Source organism: Schistocerca nitens, chromosome 1 (genome assembly GCF_023898315.1).
Source record: "Schistocerca nitens isolate TAMUIC-IGC-003100 chromosome 1, iqSchNite1.1, whole genome shotgun sequence".
In the NCBI taxonomy this organism is placed as follows: Eukaryota; Metazoa; Arthropoda; class Insecta; order Orthoptera; family Acrididae; genus Schistocerca; species Schistocerca nitens.
The window spans coordinates 250,879,290-250,902,323 of record NC_064614.1 but is presented as its reverse complement, the minus strand read 5'-3'; the positions used below and the strand labels follow the sequence as shown (position 1 = coordinate 250,902,323).

Sequence of the window (23,034 nt, the reverse complement as noted above, 5' to 3'; positions counted from 1 at the left end):
GCACTAAAAAACAAATTAGTATAATGGTTTACTGGCAGTTTTGAGCTTAGGGGCATCAATTCTGCGTCATTCAAATGTTAACACTAAACAGATCTTGTCTCTGCCTTTATACAGCCACTTGATAGTGTTCCATACAATGTTCCACAAATGATTTGATGGAAATATTAGATAAAAACAGCATCTGAGTTGTCTGAAATGAGTTTCTTCCAAAGTGGCTAATTTTCTCCTAATATACTTATACCTAATTATAGTAATATATAATTAATTAATTCTTGTAATTATTGGTGTGAGTAGAGTAATGATAGTCGTAACCTGTTGCATTCAAACTTTGCAGAAATATCCTGCAGTGGCTGCTTCTACCTGTTAACTTGATTATAAATTGGCTCATTCCACATCCCTAAAGGCTCTCCTTTATGATGGGATTTATGGAACACAATCTGTGGTTGAATAAAGTGTTATATTAATGTGCTGGTTGTTACCTTTCCCTTTCGTTGCATTGAGATCTCGCACAAGATCAAGGCAAATGTCAGGACTAAGAGCTCCAGTTTCAATGTTGTAACCTTGTTGTCTCAGACTTGCCAAATCTTGCACCTGACCTCTGGGATCCATAACAAGTTTCAATGGTGTTTTACTCGGCTCCTTAAACACCATTTCCTAATGCAAACATAAAAGTGGCTTTCAGTTGTTAAAATATTTATTTAAAGATTTTTTTCACAAACAGGCTTAAATGCAACTGATAAGCAATTATCCATGTTTAACAGGAAAATAGTGTTCAATAGAAGTGAGTAATAAGACTATCTATTAACAATAACCTCCATTTCATATATATCCTATGACAAACATTTTCAAATAAAACTTGCACACAAAGAGGCTCACAAGGTAACCACATCAGTTTCAGTGAAAATATGGTACACTTTCTTTTCTTCAACTGCAATGGGCAGTTTCTTCTAATTTTACTATTCTATTGTGAAAAGTAACACACATCTGAAAATGACTCTATAATTGGTGAAAAGAGAATAAAACAATTTTTAATGAAATCAGAACTCCTATTTTAATGGCACACAATGATTTTACATATAGGGTAAATCCATAAAAATGTCACATGTTCTCCATAACCAGTCTAATACATCAATGAAATTCCCATGGTGGAAATATCACATATTTCTCTTTTATGTTTTTAGTTTATTTATTTATCTTATTTCAGTCAAATAAAAGCAATACCAGTAACTTTTGTATGCTTTAATTTTAAAACTACTTAAAACCAATTTTGACTCAGTTTTCTATCAACATAAATGCAGTGCATTAAATGTGTAGGATTACACTCCAAATAGTATTTTATATATTCTGATGTGTCTTGGTAAAGTGAGGGAAAACTATTATGAAGCTGTCTATATATTATAAGGTCATTTACTTGTTCAGAGATGTCCATTTGATGTCACCATTCCACTGGATTAGCAACATCTGCATCTAAATCTCTGCTTGTGAGATGTCTGTATATGTGTGGATGGATATGTGTGTGTGTGCGAGTGTATACCCGTCCTTTTTTCCGCCTAAGGTAAGTCTTTCCGCTCCCGGGATTGGAATGACTCCTTACCCTCTCCCCTAAAACCCATATCCTTTCGTCTTTCCCTCTCCTTCCCTCTTTCCTGATGAGGCAACAGTTTGTTGCGAAAGCTTGAATTTTGTGTGTGTGTTTGTGTTTGTTTGTGTGTCTATCGACCTGCCAGCTCTTTCGTTCGGTAAGTCACATCATCTTTGTTTTTATATATATATATATATATATATATATATATATATATATATATATATATATATATATATATATATATATATATATATATAGGGTGTCCCAGCTATCTTGTCCACCCAAAATATCTCTGGAACAATAACAGCTATTGGAAAACGACTTTCACCAGTATCAATGTAGGGCTGGGGCCCATGAATGTACATATTTGGAAACATTCTAAAACGAAAGCATATGTGTTTTTTAACACAAACTTATGTTTTTTTAAATGGACCTCCTATATTTTTTCTTCATTAATCCATAGCACGACAAAGCACATACACAATAGCATTGATTGCATCGCAATATTCCCATTACATCCCGAGATATTGAGACGCGAAGTTGACGCTTGAAACACTCGACATGCGCTGCTAGCACACGTCCTGAGGCTCAGGCGCGAACCCCATGCTGCAGGATGGCAGCAGACCGTATTATTCGTTTCGGACCTCTTGATAAGTATGGAAGTGTGATTACGCATGTCAATCACATCGCGATTACATAATGCTGAAGAAAAGATCTTTAGTTCCTTTTCTCCCCTTTCTGTAACTATTTGAATATCGTACTGAAACTAAAACCCTCTGTAAACTTTGACGAAGCCAATTGTATGAAAAATACTGAAAGGCTAATAAAAATATTCTATTCTATTCTATTCTATTCTAATAGTTTTAAAATATGGAATGATTTTTTTCCAATCTCTTAAAATCCTGCATGCTTGAGCAACCTGCAATAAATTGCTGATGCGAAGGGAGAAAGTTTGTTTGCTTAATATATTTATGATATCATACAGTTATCTCTTCACATTCAGTTTCTTTCCTCTGTCGGTGGATTTTCTATACTGAGATAACTTATCTCAATGTCCACCATTTTAAGGTTTTGTGCAGTGACTGAAAAGTATTACAACTGTTAAACCACCACCTTCGTAACTCAGCTCACCGAGGTGAGCCAGCAGGTTGTGTACCACATTCTGGTACCAGAGCCGAAAAAGGTGATGAACTGGCATGATGAAAGCCTCTGTTCCGGCACTGAAGATAGCACAACAGTGATGGGAAGCATCACCTTTCCCTAATAAATCTAATGTGAGCCCTGCTTGCAGTACTGGCCACTATAAATGCTGGCCATCAAGACCCAACGGTATCTGTCCTCAACCACTGCCTTCAGCAAGAAGTACCCCACAAAAGCCATCGATGCGGTGTCGGTCATCCAGTCTATACTACAACTAGCCACTGCCTCCACTAGCTGCTGGTCTATGGGCCATGTGACGAAGCAAAACTATTCGTTTTGTCAAAACTATTGTTTGCATAACAAAATCTGTTAATTTCATCATTTAAACAAATAATTCGGCCTAACTCTTGTAGCAAAAGAAACTGTAAAAGAAGCAATTTTTTGATGTATTTAGTTAATTTAATGAGTTAAGTTTTAATTCCCCCCATGAACCATGGACCTTGCCGTTGGTGGGGAGGCTTGCGTGCCTCAGCGATACAGATGGCCGTACCATAGGTGCAACCACAACGGAGGGGTATCTGTTGAGAGGCCAGACAAACATGTGGTTCCTGAAGAGGGGCAGCAACCTTTTCAGTAGTTGCAGGGGCAACAGTCTGGATGATTGACTGATCTGGCCCTGTAACATTAACCAAAACGGCCTTGCTGTGCTGGTACTGCGAACGGCTGAAAGCAAGGGGAAACTACAGACGTAATTTTTCCCGAGGACATGCAGCTTTAATGTATGATTAAATGATGATGGCGTCCTCTTGGGTAAAATATTCCGGAGGTAAAATAGTCCCCCATTCGGATCTCCGGGCGGGGAATACTCAAGAGGATGTCGTTATCAGGAGAAAGAAAACTGGCGTTCTGTGGGTCGGAGCGTGGAATGTCAGATCCCTTAATCGGTCAGGTAGGTTAGAAAATTTAAAAAGGGAAATGGATAGGTTAAAGTTAGATATAGTGGGAAATAGTTAAGTTCGGTGGCAGGAGGAACAAGACTTTTGGTCAGGTGAATACAGGGTTATAAATACAAAATCAAATAGAGGTAATGCAGGAGTAGGTTTAATAATGAATAAAAAAATAGGAGTGTGGTTTAGCTACTACAAACAGCATAGTGAATGCATTATTGTGGCCAAGATAGACACAAAGCCCATGCCTACTACAGTAGTACAAGTTTATATGCCAACTAGCTCTGCAGATGATGAAGAAATTGATGAAATGTATGACGAGATAAAAGAAATTATTCAGGTAGTGAAGGGAGACGAAAATTTAATAGTCATGGGTGACTGGAATTCGTCAGTAGAAAAAGGGAGAGAAGGAAACATAGTAGGTGAATATGGATTGGGGGGAAGAAATGAAAGAGGAAGCCGCCTTGTAGAATTTTGCACAGAGCATAACTTAATCATAGCTAACACTTGGTTCAAGAATCATAAAAGAAGGTTGTATACCTGGAAGATTCCTGGAGATACTAAAAGGTATCAGATAGATTATATAATGGTAAGACAGAGATTTAGGAACCAGGTTTTAAATTGTAAGACATTTCCAGGGGCAGATATGGATTCTGACCACAATCTCTTGGTTATGAACTGCAGTTTGAAACTGAAGAAACCGCAAAAAGGTGGGAATTTAAGGAGATGGGACCTGGATAAACTGAAAGTACCAGAGGTTGTAGAGAGTTTCAGGGAGAGCATAAGGGAACAATTGACAGGAATGGGGGAAAGAAACAGTAGAAGAAGAATGGGTAGCTCTGAGGGATGAAGTAGTGAAAGCAGCAGAGGATCAAGTAGGTAAAAAGACGATGGCTAATAGAAATCCTTGGGTAACAGAAGAAATATTGAATTTAATTGATGAAAGGAGAAAATATAAAAATGCAGTAAATGAAGCAGGCAAAAAGGAATACAAACGTCTCAAAAATGAGATCGACAGGAAGTGCAAAATGGCTAAGCAGGGATGGCTAGAGGACAAATGTAAGGATGTAGAGGCTTGTCTCACTAGGGGTAAGATAGATACTGCCTACAGGAAAATTAAAGAGACCTTTGGAGAGAAGAGAACCACTTGTATGAATATCAAGAGCTCAGATGGCAACCCAGTTCTAAGCAAAGAAGGGAAGGCAGAAAGGTGGAAGGAGTATATAGAGGGTTTATACAAGGGCGATGTACTTGAGGACAATATTATGGAAATGGAAGAGGATGCAGATGAAGATGAAATGGGAGATAAGATACTGCGTGAAGAGTTTGACAGAGCACTGAAAGACCTGAGTCGAAACAAGGCCCCGGGAGTAGACAACATTCCATTAGAACTACTGACGGCCTTGGGAGAGCCAGTCCTGACAAAACTCTACCATCTGGTGAGCAAGATGTATGAGACAGGTGAAATACCCTCAGACTTCAAGAAGAATATAATAATTCCAATCCCAAAGAAAGCAGGTGTTGACAGATGTGAAAATTACCGAACTATCAGTTTAATAAGTCACAGCTGCAAATTACTAACGCGAATTCTTTACAGACGAATGGAAAAACTGGTAGAAGCGGACCTCGGGGAAGATCAGTTTGGATTCCGTAAAAATGTTGGAACACGTGAGGCAATACTAACCTTACGACTTATCTTAGAAGAAAGATTAAGAAAAGGCAAACCTACATTTCTAACATTTGTAGACTTAGAGAAAGCTTTTGACAATGTTGACTGGAATACTCTCTTTCACATTCTAAAGGTGGCAGGGGTAAAATACAGGGAGCGAAAGGCTATTTACAATTTGTACAGAAACCAGATGGCAGTTATAAGAGTCGAGGGGCATGAAAGGGAAGCAGTGGTTGGGAAAGGAGTGAGACAGGGTTGTAGCCTCTCCCCGATGTTATTCAATCTGTATACTGAGCAAGCATTAAAGGAAACAAAAGAAAAATTCGGAGTAGGTATTAAAATTCATGGAGAAGAAGTAAAAACTTTGAGGTTCGCCGATGACATTGTAATTCTGTCAGAGACAGCAAAGGACTTGGAAGAGCAGTTGAACGGAATGGACAGTGTCTTGAAAGGAGGATATAAGATGAACATCAACAAAAGCAAAACGAGGATAATGGAATGTAGTCAAATTAAATCGGGTGATGCTGAGGGAATTAGATTAGGAAATGAGACACTTAAAGTATTAAAGGAGTTTTGCTATTTAGGGAGTAAAATAACTGATGATGATCGAAGTAGAGAGGATATAAAATGTAGACTGGCAATGGCAAGGAAATCGTTTCTGAAGAAGAGAAATTTGTTAACATCGAGTATAGATTTAAGTGTCAGGAAGTCGTTTCTGAAAGTATTTGTATGGAGTGTAGCCATGTATGGAAGTGAAACATGGACGATAACTAGTATGGACAAGAAGAGAATAGAAGCTTTCGAAATGTGGTGCTACAGAAGAATGCTGAAGATAAGGTGGGTAGATCACGTAACTAATGAGGAGGTATTGAATAGGATTGGGGAGAAGAGAAGTTTGTGGCACAACTTGACTAGAAGAAGGGATCGGTTGGTAGGACATGTTTTGAGGCATCAAGGGATCACAAATTTAGCATTGGAGGGCAGCGTGGAGGGTAAAAATCGTAGAGGGAGACCAGGAGATGAATACAATAAGCAGATTCAGAAGGATGTAGGTTGCAGTAGGTACTGGGAGATGAAGAAGCTTGCACAGGATAGAGTAGCATGGAGAGCTGCATCAAACCAGTCTCAGGACTGAAGACCACAACAACAACAACAAGTTTTAATTGTAATTTCTGTAGATTAAACATCAAACAATGTGTAGTTTCAGTGCCTATTATTATGATGATATATAAGGGCCTGATTTTTGGTCCTGAGACAGTCAGTCCATGGCCGAGTTTCAGGCGAGAAATCTATATTGGTTAGATTAACAACAATGCATCCACTTAACTGTGAAATAAGTGTAATAGGCTGCGTGCTAAAACAATGACAGTGTCTGTTCAATACGTACCGAATTATGTGGCAAGAACTATGTGGTTAGGTTTTTAGTGCATGTAGATGTTCAAAAGTAAACTATTGTAGCAGTATGTTGCTGTTTGCTTGCAAGCTATTGATGAGACTTATCGAAAGTTAAACAATAGTGCACTGGCCATATAACTGTGTATTATTTGGAGGTTGTGAACTGTGAAAGTAAAGAACTGTTAAATGCAAATGTGCACCTGTCAGCTACATCATTTAAAGTAGTCAGTGTTGAACTTCCACCCCCCATTTTTCAGCCAGTGTAGCAACGCTGTACGTTGACACCGAGGACAGTCAATGAAGAACTAAAGCAGGTGAACATCGCAGCCGCACCCAGTCCTAATGCTGCCAGGAGCTGAAATGGTGTCTTCCAGCTGGGGCCTGCTGCTGGCTGATACCAACTGACACCAGGGTGCGTCCCAGCAGTCCTTGGTCACAGTCCATGTCCATGTGTCACTCGTACCAGAATTGCCACCACTTGCCCTGCATGCTAACACCCTGCTGCCACAGACCCACATCTGAGGGCCACTGACACTGCATCCTTCATTGCGGTACCATGTTAAAGGCGCAGCGTGCCTTGTCTCTACGCAACTGCCTGGCCCAGGGTCTAAGCTTGTTCGAGTATGACACTGCCAGTGGCATGAATGGTGTTCGGCTGGCTGTGTTGCATTGGCATCTGATAAAGCATACCGTACAAGGTGACATATCACTGTGCCTTGCTGACTAAAGCTACTGTGGCCATCCCCACATGAAACCTTGTTTTGCTGTGGTCATCCATGCCACCCATGATCACTGCAGGCTACTAGGATGCTGTCTACATTGGCTTTATGAATTCTGCTGAATGGATCACATAGTTGCTACTGCATTTATGATTTCGCTATGGGTGAGAAACTGGTTCTTCATACCTGCTGCCCAGCCTACCATTCTGCATGTAATCGTGACCTATTCCAGGGTCAACAATGCTTGGTCCATCCTGCCCCATAACACCACCTTCTTCAGTGAAACAATTTCAGACACCAGATTCAATATGTATGGTCTCCTGGCTTTCATCTTCCAATGCAGTGACAGTGTGATCACTGAGCAACTCGACAGGTGATTTTGATCCATTTATGTGAGACCAAATCTTTTTAGGATTTTTTTTTCCAGCCAGGTCATCAGAACTTAACTTTCGAATCCACTGAAAACTTCTCACGTTGCTTTCCATATGCTCATTTTGGCTTTGTTCAGTTCTGTTTTGTTGAATTCCCATAAATGTATGATTAAGCTCTCTTAGCTTTCATAACAACTTTCTAATATGGTTACTGAACCACCGCAGGTCCTTCCTATTGTAAAATATGTTTACACAGCTGTTGGGAATTGTGCAATCTTATATGAAACAAATAGGATTACCTCAGGAGTCTCAGTCTGTAACCTGTTTTATGTGAAACACTTTTGTCAGAGGGTTTATGTTTCTCAACATATTCTGCTGCACACATTAACAAGAGACATACTGTACAATGCACACTGGACTCGCATTCGGGAGGACGACGGTTCAATCTCGTCTCCGGCCATCCTGATTTAGGTTTTCCGTGATTTCCTTAAATCATTTCAGGCAAATGTCGGGATGGTTCCTTTGAAAGGGCACGGCTGATTTCCTTCCCAATCCTTCCCTAACCCAAGCTTGCGCTCTGTCTCTAATGACCTCGTTGTCGACAGGACGTTAAACACTAACCACCACCACCACCATACTGTACAATGATTTCACTCTTTACATTTTCTTCGTGCCTTTGGCAAACTTAGCACAGCTCATTGAACTTAAAAAAGGTATTGTACCATTTGTCAGCATCAGTGGTACACCAATGTTATCACAATGTTATTTACAATTATCACTCAGAAATATTATAACCAAAGATGGGCAGAGGAGAGCTAATGGCCAACATTCATTTTTTCTGTTATGCTCAACCATAAGCAATCTCAGCTCACAATAAACAATGTGTGAAATAACAAAAATGAAACAGTTCATTTTACTACTACTTGTTTATATGAGGGTTGCCCAAAAAGTAATGCACCACATTCTTTTCTCGGCCGAAAACAATGCTATGAATGCAAAACGTTATGTTTGTATTATCTGAAGTCTCCTGAGTGAGCGCCCCAAGGTTCTGTCATTTCCAACAGATAATGTATCTGCAGGATAGTTTCAAAATTACATCTGCAGGTGATGTGGGTTACAAGCAATGTGCCATCATTGAATTTCTCACTGCAGGGAAATTCTCAAACACTTGTGCAACATCTATGGAGCATCTGCTGTCGACAGAAGTACAGTTAGTTGCTGGGCACGGAGGGTGAGATTATCAGAAGGCAGTTCGGCAGAGCTCCATGATTTTCAGTGGTCGAGGAGACCATCAACGGCTGTCACACCTGACATTTTGCAGCGAGCTGATGTAGTCATTCGCAAGGAGAGAAGCATTATGACTCGGCAGTTGGCACCACATCTGTCAATCAGCAAAGGAAGTGTGGATTCAGTTATCCACACTCTTGGATATTCAAAAGTGTGTGCAAGATGGGTCCCATGGTACCTAATGGTGGATCAAAAATTGCACAAAAAAAAAACATTTGTCTTGATTTGTTGCAACATTTTGAAGGGAAGGGGAAGTGCTTCTTCTTCCAGATTGTGACAGGTGATGAAACCTGAGTCCACCACTTTGAGCCCAAAACAAAATGATAGCTGATTGAATGGCACCATTTCCACTCCCCACAGAAGGAAAAATTCAAAGCAACTGCTTTCTCTGGAAAGATCGTGATCCATGGAACGCATCAAAAAACAGGGTTGGACAGTATTACCCCATCCACCCTACAGCCCTGATCTAGGCCCCTCAGACTTCCATTTGTTTGGTCCATTAAAGGTTGCCTTTCATGGAAGACATTTTGAGGATGATGAGGAGGAAGCAATTCACACAGTGAAGCACTGGCTCTGCCACCAGGACAAGGATTTATACCGTCAGGGCATACATGCACTGGTTTTGTGCTGGAGGAAGGCCATAGAACAGGATGGAGATTATGTGGAAAAATAGGTTGTTTAGATCAAATGTGTTTAATTCTCATTATATTCAGTAAAGAATTGTTGAAGAAAAAAAGTGGTGCATTACTTTCTGGGCAACCCTTGTATTTTGTTATTTTTTTCAGTAAATTACCATTTCAATTGTTTTCAGATTTCTGTGACAACTTTTATATGTTATAAATTTGTATTTCTTGTCTGTGGAGAAGAGTAAACCAACTGATAACTCCCCCCCTCCCCCTCCTCTCCCTAGGCATAGCACATTGTTATACTCATTGCTAAGTAACGCTCTGCTTGGCCACACAACACAATTTTATTTTTAGATTCTATCGATTTCCACAGTATGTCAGGTGTTCAAAAATGACAACTGAACTCTGAAGCAGCTTTCCCTTGTATGTGCTTCTAAGAAAGATTAGACATGCATTGTGGTATTCTTCATATCACTAACTCATATTCATAGTGGCATACCTTTTGAATTTTTTATTTCATATTTTGTTAATTTATATTATACGCATTCCTTTTAGTCTACAAGCAATCAGACATACCTGTGGACCCACATTTGGTATTTTGAATGACAAATTCTCATCAGTAGTTTCGGAGTATTCTTCACTGGAACTGAGCTTGCCTGCACCCTGTCCTATGGGGAAATAGGAAAATATTGAGTCATTAACAAAGTATCAAGAATTTTCTCCATTAATTAACAATAAGATTTGGTAGAATAAATACGCACACAAATTTGAGGACATACATGTACTTTATACAATCAGAAATACGGGAAGTGTGCGTTTCTCGATAGTTACATTTGTCCAATGAAGTTTGATTATTCTTTACATATTCAACTTCACCACTACAAATCAAAGCAAGAAAGTGAAGTTGTTAATTTGATAAGAAATTATGCTTGTTTTTATTTACCCTGTATATCAGACAGACAGGATAGATAGTTACTTAATTCCAACTAAAAGTCTAACTGAGTGATGCACTGTTTCTAGGTACTTGTAGTAGCTACGATAAACATATTGCAACTGTGCTATAACAATTACAAGCACAGAGACAACTCCTAAAAGCTTATGAAGGTGGGGGTCACAGAAGAGTTGTAATCTCATTAAAAAAAGATAATAAAAAAATAATTTCAGGTGGCCCAGTCAACAGCATCCTGCAAGGATCTCAGCACAGGGTACAAATCGGTGTGTTTTAAGTTTTTACAAAAACAATGACTAAAAAATTTTATGGTACAAATGGTTTTATTATTTTTAAAATGATCACCTTTAATATTCACCAATATTTGTGTGCACTCAAAACAAATCTGATAATGTTTTCTATGCTGATGTTGGTGCCTCAAAAACATGGCCTTGGAAGAATTCAACAGCCACTAGAGGTCATGAAATTCACTGAACACACATTTTTTGTTGACATTAGAGGAGAAAAAGAAGTCGTTAGGCAATAAATCAGGTGAATACAGGAAATGAGACAAATTGTTGTACATCACTCAGCATTAACAGTTGATCCTCTAAAGCAATGTCTACGAGATGTTCAGTGTAACCAAAGAGCCAAGCAATCATTTTCTTGGAAGTGCATCATGAACAAAAACTTTTGCTGGTTTCAATTAATCATGGAACACCAAGTCAGTTGATTGCTGCTTAGTTTTTGGCTTGTATGAATATAATCAAGTTTCAGCTACTGCTGCAATGTAGTATATGTATTATGCATTTCCCTTCATCAAATTTTTTGAGCGTTTCCTGACACTAACTGACATGAACATTTTTCTCTAGGTCTGTCAAACTGTGGGAAATTGATCAAGGCCAGTTCTTTCACACAGCTAAACATTCATGCAAGACTGCACGTTCAGCAGTCTTTGATACACCTAAGGATGCCTCTATCTCACAGTAAGTAGCATGCCAGTCCTCTTCAATCACGTTGCACACAACATCAATGTATTTTTGGGAAAATAACAGCTTTTGGTCAATCTTCATGAAATTCATCACTGATGGAAGCACGACCATGATGAAATTCTGCAAATCAACCACAAACAGCATTTTTCTGAATGTGAGTGATTACCAAAAGCTGAACAAAGTGAGCTGAGTCTTTGTTGCTTAGTTACACTTAATGAAGATTGTAAAAAAAAAAAAAATCTAATGAAACACTTTGTGAGGAAATGCCATTTATTTACAACACTGTTTCTTTAAATGTTCACTGTAAACAAATTAGTGGGGAATTTCTGAGCTGCCATTGTTTTAATAGTAACAAATGACAAATTTTAAAACAGTAGCAGTGTTATATCCCAACAGTGCCACCTAGCTGCCATTTGTAAAATCTTAAAAAAAGTGGATTCTGGTGCAAGAGAGAACACATGCACCATCTCACCAGCAAGAAATGAGATAGGATATAAGTAACTTTTCAAAGAAACACACAGAACTGTCATTCCATGTAGGCTTTCACGGCCGGCGTCTTCATCAATAAACACTTCCGGGCTAAGTTGCCGTGGTCGATCTGTAAAACTTCTTCTCCCTAACGTTTCGTTCTCAACTACGGAGAACATCTTCGGAGGTGAGTCGTTGACTCACCTCCGAAGATGTTCTCCGTAGTTGAGAACGAAACGTTGACTCACCTCCGAAGATGTTCTCCGTAGTTGAGAACGAAACGTTAGGGAGAAGAAGTTTTACAGATTGACCACGGCAACTTAGCCCGGAAGTGTTTATTGATGACACAGAACTGTGTTTACCCTTTGCAATGTGCTGTGCTCTGAGAATACAGACATGTACAAGTAAATTAATAGTGATTCATGCATACTATGCAGAGTTCTATTTATTCTTTATCATAGACCAGTTTCTAGGGAAATGCTATTAATGGTGTAAATGTATTTACAATACAAAATTCTAATTCTTTATTCACCCAGAAAATCTCTACAGATTGTGGGACCTCATTTACACATGAGCACACACACTGGCAAAGGTGCACACACACACACACACACACACACACACTACATATAACATCAAAATATACTGAAAGAGTACAGTAAATTAATTCTATAAAATCTTGCTTTACCAGCAGTTTTTGCGCATTCTTGCTTTTCAGGTCTGCTGTACTTTAAATGGTCCAAAAATTCTGTGGCTGAATAGAAGTAGTGGTCTAATAAGAATGCCCTTGAAGGTTTATAAACTAGTGAAAAAAGAATATTAAGAATATTTTGTGACTCTAAAGAAATGGAATCTCCTGAACCTCACTGTACTAAGTCTGGTGTCATAAATGTTCCTTTGTTATATATCCTTGAAACCTTTATTAATAAGGCAATACTTACAAAACTTTGCAAATTGAAGCAAAACAAGAATGTATACAAATCAGAGAACAATCAAATATCCACCAAAAATTTTACAGTATATCTTATTACCAGAGAAGTGTATTTCATCCAGGCCACACATTACACAACAACATGCCAGAAGAAGGAAAAAAGTATTCCAGATTCAATGCCAATGTTAAAGAGCGAACAGAAAACATTTCTAATAGAGCATGCACTGTTTCTACCTCACACAAGAATTACTCAACAGTAATTGTACTTTAAATGTATACTGATAAGACTTTGATTGTAAGAATGAGTATCTATTTACTGTTCTGTTGGTATTGTATGTTACGTTATGCCCTATGACCTGTCTCATGTGATCTTTACAACTTGTATTGCATGAGAAGCTAGACCAACAATTATGAAAGTCGAAGAATCACTTTGGAGAAGGTAGGCTCCTTATCTCAGAAGGAAACAATCATAATGGAGCAAACTCTGATTAAAAGCAAAATCAGTGTTTCTAAATGTTTTGGAAAATGGGGGTTAGCCACACATATACAAATTATTTTATTTTCAGCACACAAAACAACTATATAATTGTACTATGGAAGAAATGGGTATCAGAACAGGCTTTGTCCTATTTTAAACAATGGAAAATCCAGGATGGAATGTAACAGTATTATGAAAAGGGTAGTTGCTACTCACCATACAGCAGAGATGCTGAGTCGCAGATAGGCACAACAAAAAAGACTGTCGGAAAGTGAGCTTTTGGACAACAATGCCTTTGATGAAAATAAACAACACACACAGGTGCAAATGCAACTCTCACACACACAACCACAGTCCCTGGCAGCTGAAGCCAGACTGAAAGCAGCAGTGCATGGTGGGAGAGGCAACCGGGTGGTGGAGGTAAAGAGGAGGTTGGGGTGGGGAGGAGGAGGGACAGTAGGTTAGGGGTGGGTACTATAAATAGCTATGTTATGTTATGCCCTATGACCTGTCCCATACAGGGATGAGGTGGAGAGAGGGGTATGGCAGCTAGGTGTGGTTGGGAGTTAAACGGAAGGCGGGTGGGTGGTGGGGGGCATACAGGGATGAGGTGGAGAGAGGGGTATGGCAGCTAGGTGTGGTTGGGAGTTAAACGGAAGGCGGGTGGGTGGTGGGGGGCATGGAAGGGGGGGGGGGTGATGGAAAAGGAGAGAAGTAAGAAGACTGAGGATGTGTTGGTGGAACAGAGGGCCAAGTAGTGCTGAAATCGGAACAAGGAAGAGGCTAGATGGGTAAGGACAATGACTAGCGAAGTTTGAGGCCAGTAGCATTACAGGAAGGTAGAATATATTGCAGGCAGAGTTCCCACCTGCGCATTTCAGAAAAGCTGGTTAAGTGGGAAGGATCCAGATGGCCAGGGCTGTGAATAAGTCACTGAAATGAAGAATGTCATGTTGGGCAGTGTGCTCAGCAATGGGGTGGTCCAGCTGTTCCTTGGCACAGTTTTTCGGTGGCCACTCATGCGCACAAAAAGCTTGTGGGTTGTCATTCACACATAGAATGCAGCAAAATGGTTGCAGCTTAGCCTGAAGATCACATGACTGGTTTTACATGTTGCTCTGCTTTGGATGGGATAGGTGATGTTTGTGACTGGACTGGAGTAGGTGATGGAGGGAGGATGTATGAGGCAGGTCTTCCTTCTAGGTTTATTACAGGGATGTGACCCATGAGGCAAGAGGTTGGGAGCAGTGGTTGCGTAGGGAAGGATGAGGATGTTGTGTAAGTTTGGTGGGTTGTGAAATACCACTGTGGGAGAGGTGCAAAGGATAGTGGGGAGTGGGTATGTAATGCCTTCAAATGCATTACCTACAAACAAATCCAGGGAATGGGCACCCGCATGGCACCATCCTATACCAACCTATTTTGGACCACCTTTCCTAAACACCCAGAATCCCAAACCCCACACCTGGTTCAGATTCACTGATGACATCTTCGTGATCTGGATCGAGAGTGAGGACACCCTATCCACATTGCTCTAGAACCTCAAAACCTTCTCCCCCATTTGCTTCACCTGATCCTACTCAACCCAACAAGCCACTTTCCTCAATGTTGATCTCCACCTCAAAGATGGCTACATCAGTACCTCTGTCCATATCAAACCTACCAACCACCAGCAGTAACTCCACTTCAACAGCTGCCACCTACTCCATACCAAGAATTCCCTTCCATACATAACCTGCTCACACGTGGCCGTTGCATCTGTAGTGACGAGTGGTACTTCTCAAAATATACCCAAGGTCGTACTACGTCCTTCACGGATCATAATTTCCCTCCCACTACCGCCTCCCAAAGTCTCACCAACTGGCCACAGAGGAGTATTCCCCTCATGACTCAGTACTACCCAGGACTGGAGCAACTGAATAACATCCTCCGCCAGGATTTTGACTACCTCTTGTCATGCCTTGAAATGAGAAATGTCCTACCTACTATCCTTCCCACAATCCCTTGCCTCATGGGTCATATCCCTGTAACAGACCTAGATGCAAAGTCTGTCCCATATATCCTCCCACCACCATCTACTCCAGTCCAATCACAAACTTCACCTATCCTACCTGTGGACCGCACAGGGTAGCCGCGCAGTCTGAGGTGGCTTGTCATGGTTTGTGAGGCTCCCCCTGTCGGAGGTCCTCCATTGGGCATGGGTTTGTTTGTTGTCCTTAGCATAAGTTAGTTTAAGTTAGATTAAATAGTGTGTAAGCGTAGGGACCAATGACCTCAGCAGATTGGTCCCACAAGAACTTACCAAAAAATCCCAAAATACCTACCTGTGAAACCATTCAAGTGATCTCCAAGCCAAGCTGCAATTACTGTGCTGTATTATATGCATGAATGACAACCAACTAGGTGTGCATGTGCACGAATGGCCACTAACTAATTGGTGCTCAGCACGCTACCCAACATGACATTCTTCATTTCAATGACTGCTTCACAGCCTGTGCCACCTGGATCCTTCCCACCCACACCAGCATTTCTGAAATGCACAGGTAGGAACCCTGCCTACAATACATGGTGAGCACAAAGTCTTGCTCTGATTATAAAAATTTATAACAGAATAACCATTTGACATAATAAGTTACATTTGATGCTGTTACATAGGTTGGTGTTATTAGTTGTTGTGAGCAATAGATGGCACTACTGCTCCATAACAGCGATGCGGTCTGTTAGGTGACGTCAGTTGCTGGCAAAATGGTGCCGAAGCTGGAGGAAGTGCAATGAGTGCTTTGGTTTCACGAAACAAAATCGCCCATCAGTGTTCAGTGTAAATTTCGGGCCTCTTATGGATGCAGATCTCCTGACGTTAAATCAATAAAGCGATCGTATGCAAAGTTTAATGAAACAGGCAATGTTGAAGATTGTCCTCAAAGTGGTAGGCCTCATGTGAGTGATGCAACTGTTGATCGTGTTCAGCAATCGTTTCAACGGAGTCCGTCTAGATCAACTCATCAAGCATCATGTGAACTTCAAATACCGCAATACCGCAAGTAAGTGTGGTGAAGATTCTTCATGAAAGGCTTAGGTTGCATGCTTACAAAAAGAAAATTGTGCAGGCCTTGCAACCAAATGATTTGCTGCTAACACCTTCAAGAATTAAGTGTTTGGTAGATGATGATCTCCTGCTTAAAAAAACCTTAAGGCAGTTCCTATTGCAAGGATCATTTTATACATTAGAAGAGTTCCTGAACTACAGTGTTTAACATCTCTTGTATTGTAAATTGCAAATGTATGCCCAAATTTGTATTTGTAATACCAAATATTTTTATTGTAAACATATGTTTTGCAATATTTATTTCTCTGTAACACTTATTATTTTGTAATCTTTATCTCTCTCTAAAATGTATTTTTGTAGTGGGACCTAAGTTTCTGTTTACTGTTTTTTTGTTTTGTAATCTCTATCTATTTCTAAAATGTATTTTTTTTTTGTAGTGGGACCTAAGTTACTGTTTACTGTTTTTGTTTTGTTTTATGTATTACCATAAATTCTGGCCAAAAGCTTGAAAAATTGACACGTTCCATATCCTGTGATACTGTCACAACATGGATCACCGGAAAAAGAGATAAATAAATAAATAAAAAAAAAACATGCTGAATTTGCAACTCTGAGATTCTCATCAGCATTGATGGCACTAACGATTACTTAAATCGCATATGCTTTACTGATGAATCCACTTTTCATGTCAGTGGAATGGTAAATGGGCATAATGCCCGTATATGCGGTTCAGAGTCTCCACATGCCACTGTACAGTTACAGCAAGACAGCGAAAAAGTGAATGTTTGGTGCGGCCTCATGCATAACAAGGTTTTTGGACTGTTTTTCTTTGCAGAAAAATCTATTACCACTTACATTTACTTAGACGTTTTGCAACAATTCATTGCCCCTCAGTTAGGCCTAGAAGAATATCAACCATGGATAATTTTCCAGCAAGATGGAGCACCCCCCCACTGGGCTTTGATAGTGCGTAATTTCCTGGATGAAACATTTCCGGATCGGTGGATTGGAAGGAACAGTCCACCACCCTGGCCAACCCGCTCTCCGGACATTACGCCCCTTGACTTTTTTTTCTAGTGCTATATCAAGGACAGAGTCTTCGTCACACCACTTGCTGACTTCGATGAACTGAAGGCTAGGATTCAAGCTGCTGTGGGTACTGTGACAGAACACGTTATGAAACACCTGGTGTTAACTGGAATACTGCCTCAACATTCTCCGAGCTACCAAGGGAGTTGAGGTTTACTAATGTAAGTGGTCTTAAAAAAAAAAAAAAAAAAGCTAGTAACACTAACCCATGTAAAGGCACCAAATGTAAATTACCATGTCAAACAGTTATTCTGTAATAAGTTGTTATAAATCAGGGCAAGACTTTGTGCTCATCCTGTATATTCTATGTTCCCATAACCCTACTGGCCTCAGCCTTCGTTAGTTATTGTCCTTACCTATCTAGCCTCTTCCTTGTTCCCATTCCAGCACTACACAGCCCTCTATTCCACCAACACATCCTCAGTCTTCTAACTTCTCTCCTATTCCACCCTGCCCCCCCCCCCCACCCCACCTTCTGTCTAAGCTCCCACCCACATCTAACTGCTCTATCCCTCTCTCCACATCATCCCAGCATGCTCCCATAAGCAGCTTTTTATCGCCCCGCACCCCTACTTGCTATCCCTACCTCCCCATCACAGCTTCCTCCTTACCCATCATCTCTGGTATATAGTGAGTAGCAAATATCCTTTTCATAATATTGTTTGTCCTATTTTAACTCTTTCAGGGAAACTGAAGAAGAATCACTTTGAAGATTATGATGAAACAATGCAAGATGTTACATAAAAGTACCTGAAAGCTATCCAATGCCATATTTTTTCGTAAAAGGTATTGTTATATCTGTGAACTGACAAAGACTAGGAATAAAAACTGGCATTTTACAGTGTACCAACAGTGGTGCTTTGTAGAAGCAGAATTTAAAGGATTACTCTAAAATAAAGGTGAAGACCACAAAGAAGTGAGACCTCAGAAAATACCTTCAGGGTAACAGAGCATTACAGCAAGAATTATGGTGTTAGAAGAACAGGTGAGTTAATAACTTGATGGGGTTAGAAATACAAAAGCACTCAATGATAAGACAAGGTATATTGAGCAGCAGTCAAGCTCCACAAATTAGCATGATTACTTGCTGAACTTACGCACAATCTTTCTTCAGTAAACTAATGAACATCTCTCTCTCTCTCTCTCTCTCTCTCTCTCTCTCTCTCCCTCTTTCTTTCTTCCATACACAAACACATGCACACATACACTCACACCACAAACAGCAATTAATTATCCTTTTCTAGAAATCTGTTGGTGTTCAACATTCATCTATTTGCTGCATATGCATGTGAGAAAGAGAGAAAAAAAAGAATGATTTGATTCAAAAGGTCAGTTAGTTTGCTGCACTGTTTGTCATTTATTCAGTGAGCAGTGGTGTATAATAAACATAGTGCAGTAATTTTAAACTGATCACCCCACACAGCTCAGAATCACCAATTAAGATTGGTGTGTTAGAACTACAAGAATCAATATGACATACCACACGGCACTTAGTAGAGTACCAAGTTTCACTCATAGCAACATAAATCTGTGTGAATAAGGAATTTATCAAAGATATAAAGAAGTGAAACACACCTCACGAGATTTGATGAAATAAATTAACTTTGTGCCAATTACTGAAAAAGACATTATGAAATTCAGCTGCTAGTGGGGATTGATTTACATCAGTGGGGAAAGTTCAAGATTTGTGCTGGATTGGGATTTGAACCTGGGTCACTAGGTAGATTCTCTGACCATTAAGCCATCCAGACACCCTGTGGTCATCGCAACTGCATGGACTACACTGCATGCCTCCCATCAGGCCCAAATTTTCAACTTATCCACACATTACTGACATAGAGCCCCTGCCCATTATGCTCATTACTTGTTGCATTTCACTGGTTACCATAAGAGTTTGAGCGTGGTATGCATCTGCACTGACATGTCCCAAAGAACAGACAGCACATACATAATTAAGGCGAGGCTGGCCAGTGATCCACTCAGTGCTGATGCATACCGTGCCTGAACTCTTATGGGAATTGGCGAAATGCCAAGAGTAATGAGGATAATTAGCTGCGGCACTATGTCAATAGCACGTGGATAATTTGAGTCTGACGAGAGGTGTGCTAGGGTAGTCTGTGCAGTTGTGATGCCTATTGGCTGTCCAGATGGCTTAGTGGTCAGAGAATTTGCCTAGTGAGCAGGAAACCCAAGTTCAAATCCCAGTCTAGTACAAATTTTCAACTTTCCCTATTGATATAAATTAATGCCCACTAGCAGCTGAATGTCATTATTCCTTTCTATTGATATTCACAATGGCTGCAGGATCAAAATGATTTCTTTTCTTTCAGATAAGTCTGAAAGAATGTACATCACATATATAATTACTGAAAAGGTAATTAGTGATTTGTACTGAGAAGCAAACAGTACATACCATCTACGAGCTGTAGTGTGATTATCATTAGACAGTAAAAACTGCAGATGAAATTAAGATATTTTGAGCATATCATAAGAGCAAAAAACTTTCTCGAAAAAGCTGTTTTGCTCAGAAGAACAGAGGAAAAACAAGGAGAAGAAAGCACTGGAGTGACCTTGAAGAGGAGGATCAAAACAATATCAAAGAGTGCATGGAGGGCCGTCATGTCATGTCACCAGGAGGTGGAGATGACTAAATGGATCATAACATGTTTATAGGCCATTATTTACTGAGGAAGTTTGCCTCCAAGGATACCACAGAACAACATTTGTATCAAAATGAACTTAGCATAGGACATTCTCAACATATTTACAGTTCATTGACCTGACCATATCTGTCTTGCTCAGTAATAACGAAACTAAACTCAACAAATTAAGTACAGTAAAGCAAATTAAAACTGAAAGCTTGAAGAGTAACAGAGACCACTCACTGTGGTGTGTAAGCACTGAGTTGTCAACAAGAACATACAAATGATAATGAAAACTTTGCTAGCCTTTTGAAAAGTACTTTTATGAGCTTGGGGATGCACACACACACACACACACACACACACACACACACACACACACACACACACACACACACACACACTTGTGTCCTCACATTGTGCTGGATGGGCACACGATGCAGAGATGTCAGTCTGGCAGATGTCTTGAGTAGGAGTCGTGTTGGGTGGGGTAGGTAGAGAGAGAAAGAGGCAGGAAGCAGGAGGAGGGGTTGGGGATGGGTAGCTAGTGGCTCAGAGGAAGGCAGCAGGTTTAGTTGCTAGGAATTTGGGAGGGATGGGTGGTAGGTGCAAGGACAAGGCATGTGACATACAGCCATATACAGCCACCGGAGCAGGTTAGGGCCAGGGATTGATGTGTGTCATGGTGAAGGTGTTGTGACATGAGATCCCACATGAATAAGGAATTAAAGCCACCACGGACTAATAACTGAAATATTAGGTAGAAAAAACTATATAGTCACATAAACTGTTAAAATTACTTACAAGTATGTTATGGGAATGGTAGACACTTTTAAAATTGGCAGAAGCTCTCGATTCTAACAAAATTATCACCAAAGTCATACAAAAGGAGGAGAAGATTAGTGTTTGAAAAGCACTTTTATGAGCTTGGGGATGCACACACACACACACACACACACACACACACACACACACACACACACACATTAGAGATGGAGCACAAGCTCAGATTAGGGAAGGATAGGGAAGGAAAGTGGCCATGGCCCTTGAAAGGAATCATCAAAGCATTTGCCTGAAGCAATTTCGGTAAATCATGGAAAACCTTAATCTGGATGGCCGGATGTGGGTTTGAATGGTAGTCCTCCTCAAAGTCACATAACTTATGGTTTAAGAACCATTTCTGTTGGAATATTTATTACTTACAACTATTTCCATACAAGTTAAGGACGCATATAGCACACCAATGAAAAGGTACTGACCTCAGCTACAAATTGAGAGAGCTTCGTGATGCAGTTACAGCACATATAATTTATTAAGCAAATTATTATTTATTGTTATTGAAACATTGGTCAAAACAGAGTTCTCCACATGTACACAAATTATTAACAGCTGTTTGTTCCTTTTGCAATAAGTACCATGCAGTAATTATTAGTGCAAATATATCTCATTATAATTATTATTGTTAACAAAGTTAGGTTTTATGAGCATGGGGCTGCCACACTGTGCAGAAGTCAGTCTTGTATTTGACTTGAGCTGGACCATATGCTCAGTACAAGTGTTAGTTACATAATTTTTGTAAAAAACCTACAACTATTCAAATAATGAATGTGATGGAGATATGTAAGAAATTGTGAATATGTTTATTTTATACATACAGGGTGAACATTAATAAAACTGACAAACTGCAGGGACAGATTCCTGACTGTAAATGGAGGGAAAAAGGTGCTGTAAACATGCATTCAGAAATGCATCGTTGTCATGTTAGATAGTGCTGATGAATGAAAGTTCCTCTACCATGTGCCATGTGTTCCTTGTATGTTGCAGGCTGTGTGATTGATGCAGCATACTGTAAGCAGGAGAATGGTCTGGTATTCACTTTGGGAACACGCCGAGATGGTGTTTGTGTATGACCAAACAGATGGAAATGGTAGAGGGGCAGCACGGCTATACCAAAACAAGTGCTCTCATGGACACCAACCACATCATCCAACATTTCAAACCCTTTTTGGGCAGTTGTGTGATCATGGATCCTTTCAGACAGAAGAACATGCAGGGAGGGAGTTGACTTGGCACACACTAGATTTGGAGGACTGAGTTCTACAGGATATTAAGACAAACCCTAGTACAAGTTCCAGGCAAGTGGTCCACCAACATGGTGTAAGCCAAAGTACAATTATATGTATCCTGCATGACAACCACTGCTGTTCCTATCAGCTGCAATGAGTGCAAGGATTATCAGCAATGGATTTCCCTCTATGGGAAGGATATTGATGGTATTTTTTGCACCAGATCATCATAATTATGGGATTTCTGTGAACAGTCCTCCTTACTGATGAAGCAATCATACCATCCCTGGCATCACCAATCTGCCTAACTGTCATCTGTGGGCTACAGAGAGGGCATGTGGTCAGAGCAACTTCCATTCATCAGCACCATCTACTGTGGCAATGATGCATTTTCAGATGCATGTTCATAGGACATTTTTTCCTCCATTTCCAGTCAGGAATCTGTCCCTACAGTTTGTTGGTTTTATTAATGTTCATCCTGTATATAAATTAAATGGAGTACAAAAAAAATTGTAAATATTACAGTAAAACAGAATAAAGAAGCTTTATTTTGTATACAGCAGATTGCATAACCAAGGTTCTAAATAAGCAGGCAGAATGAGTAGAGTGGTTGTTTTGCAGATGTCAACTGGTGTTTCATTCATGGTTTTTGGTA

The 23,034-nt window shown here is 40.0% G+C and overlaps 1 protein-coding gene across 15 annotated transcripts in view; it reads right to left on the bottom strand.

Moving 5' to 3' along the window:
• LOC126247140 (synaptopodin-2) overlaps positions 1 to 23,034 on the bottom strand; it is a 420,967-nt gene that overhangs the window by 49,731 nt on the left and 348,202 nt on the right. For all 15 annotated transcript variants that reach the window (XM_049948459.1, XM_049948460.1, XM_049948464.1 and 12 more), the window contains 2 exons: positions 10,316 to 10,407; positions 480 to 654 (listed from right to left, as the gene is read on the bottom strand). In XM_049948459.1, the coding sequence (XP_049804416.1) occupies positions 480 to 654; positions 10,316 to 10,407 (267 nt within the window). The remainder of the gene's footprint in view (positions 1 to 479; positions 655 to 10,315; positions 10,408 to 23,034) is intronic.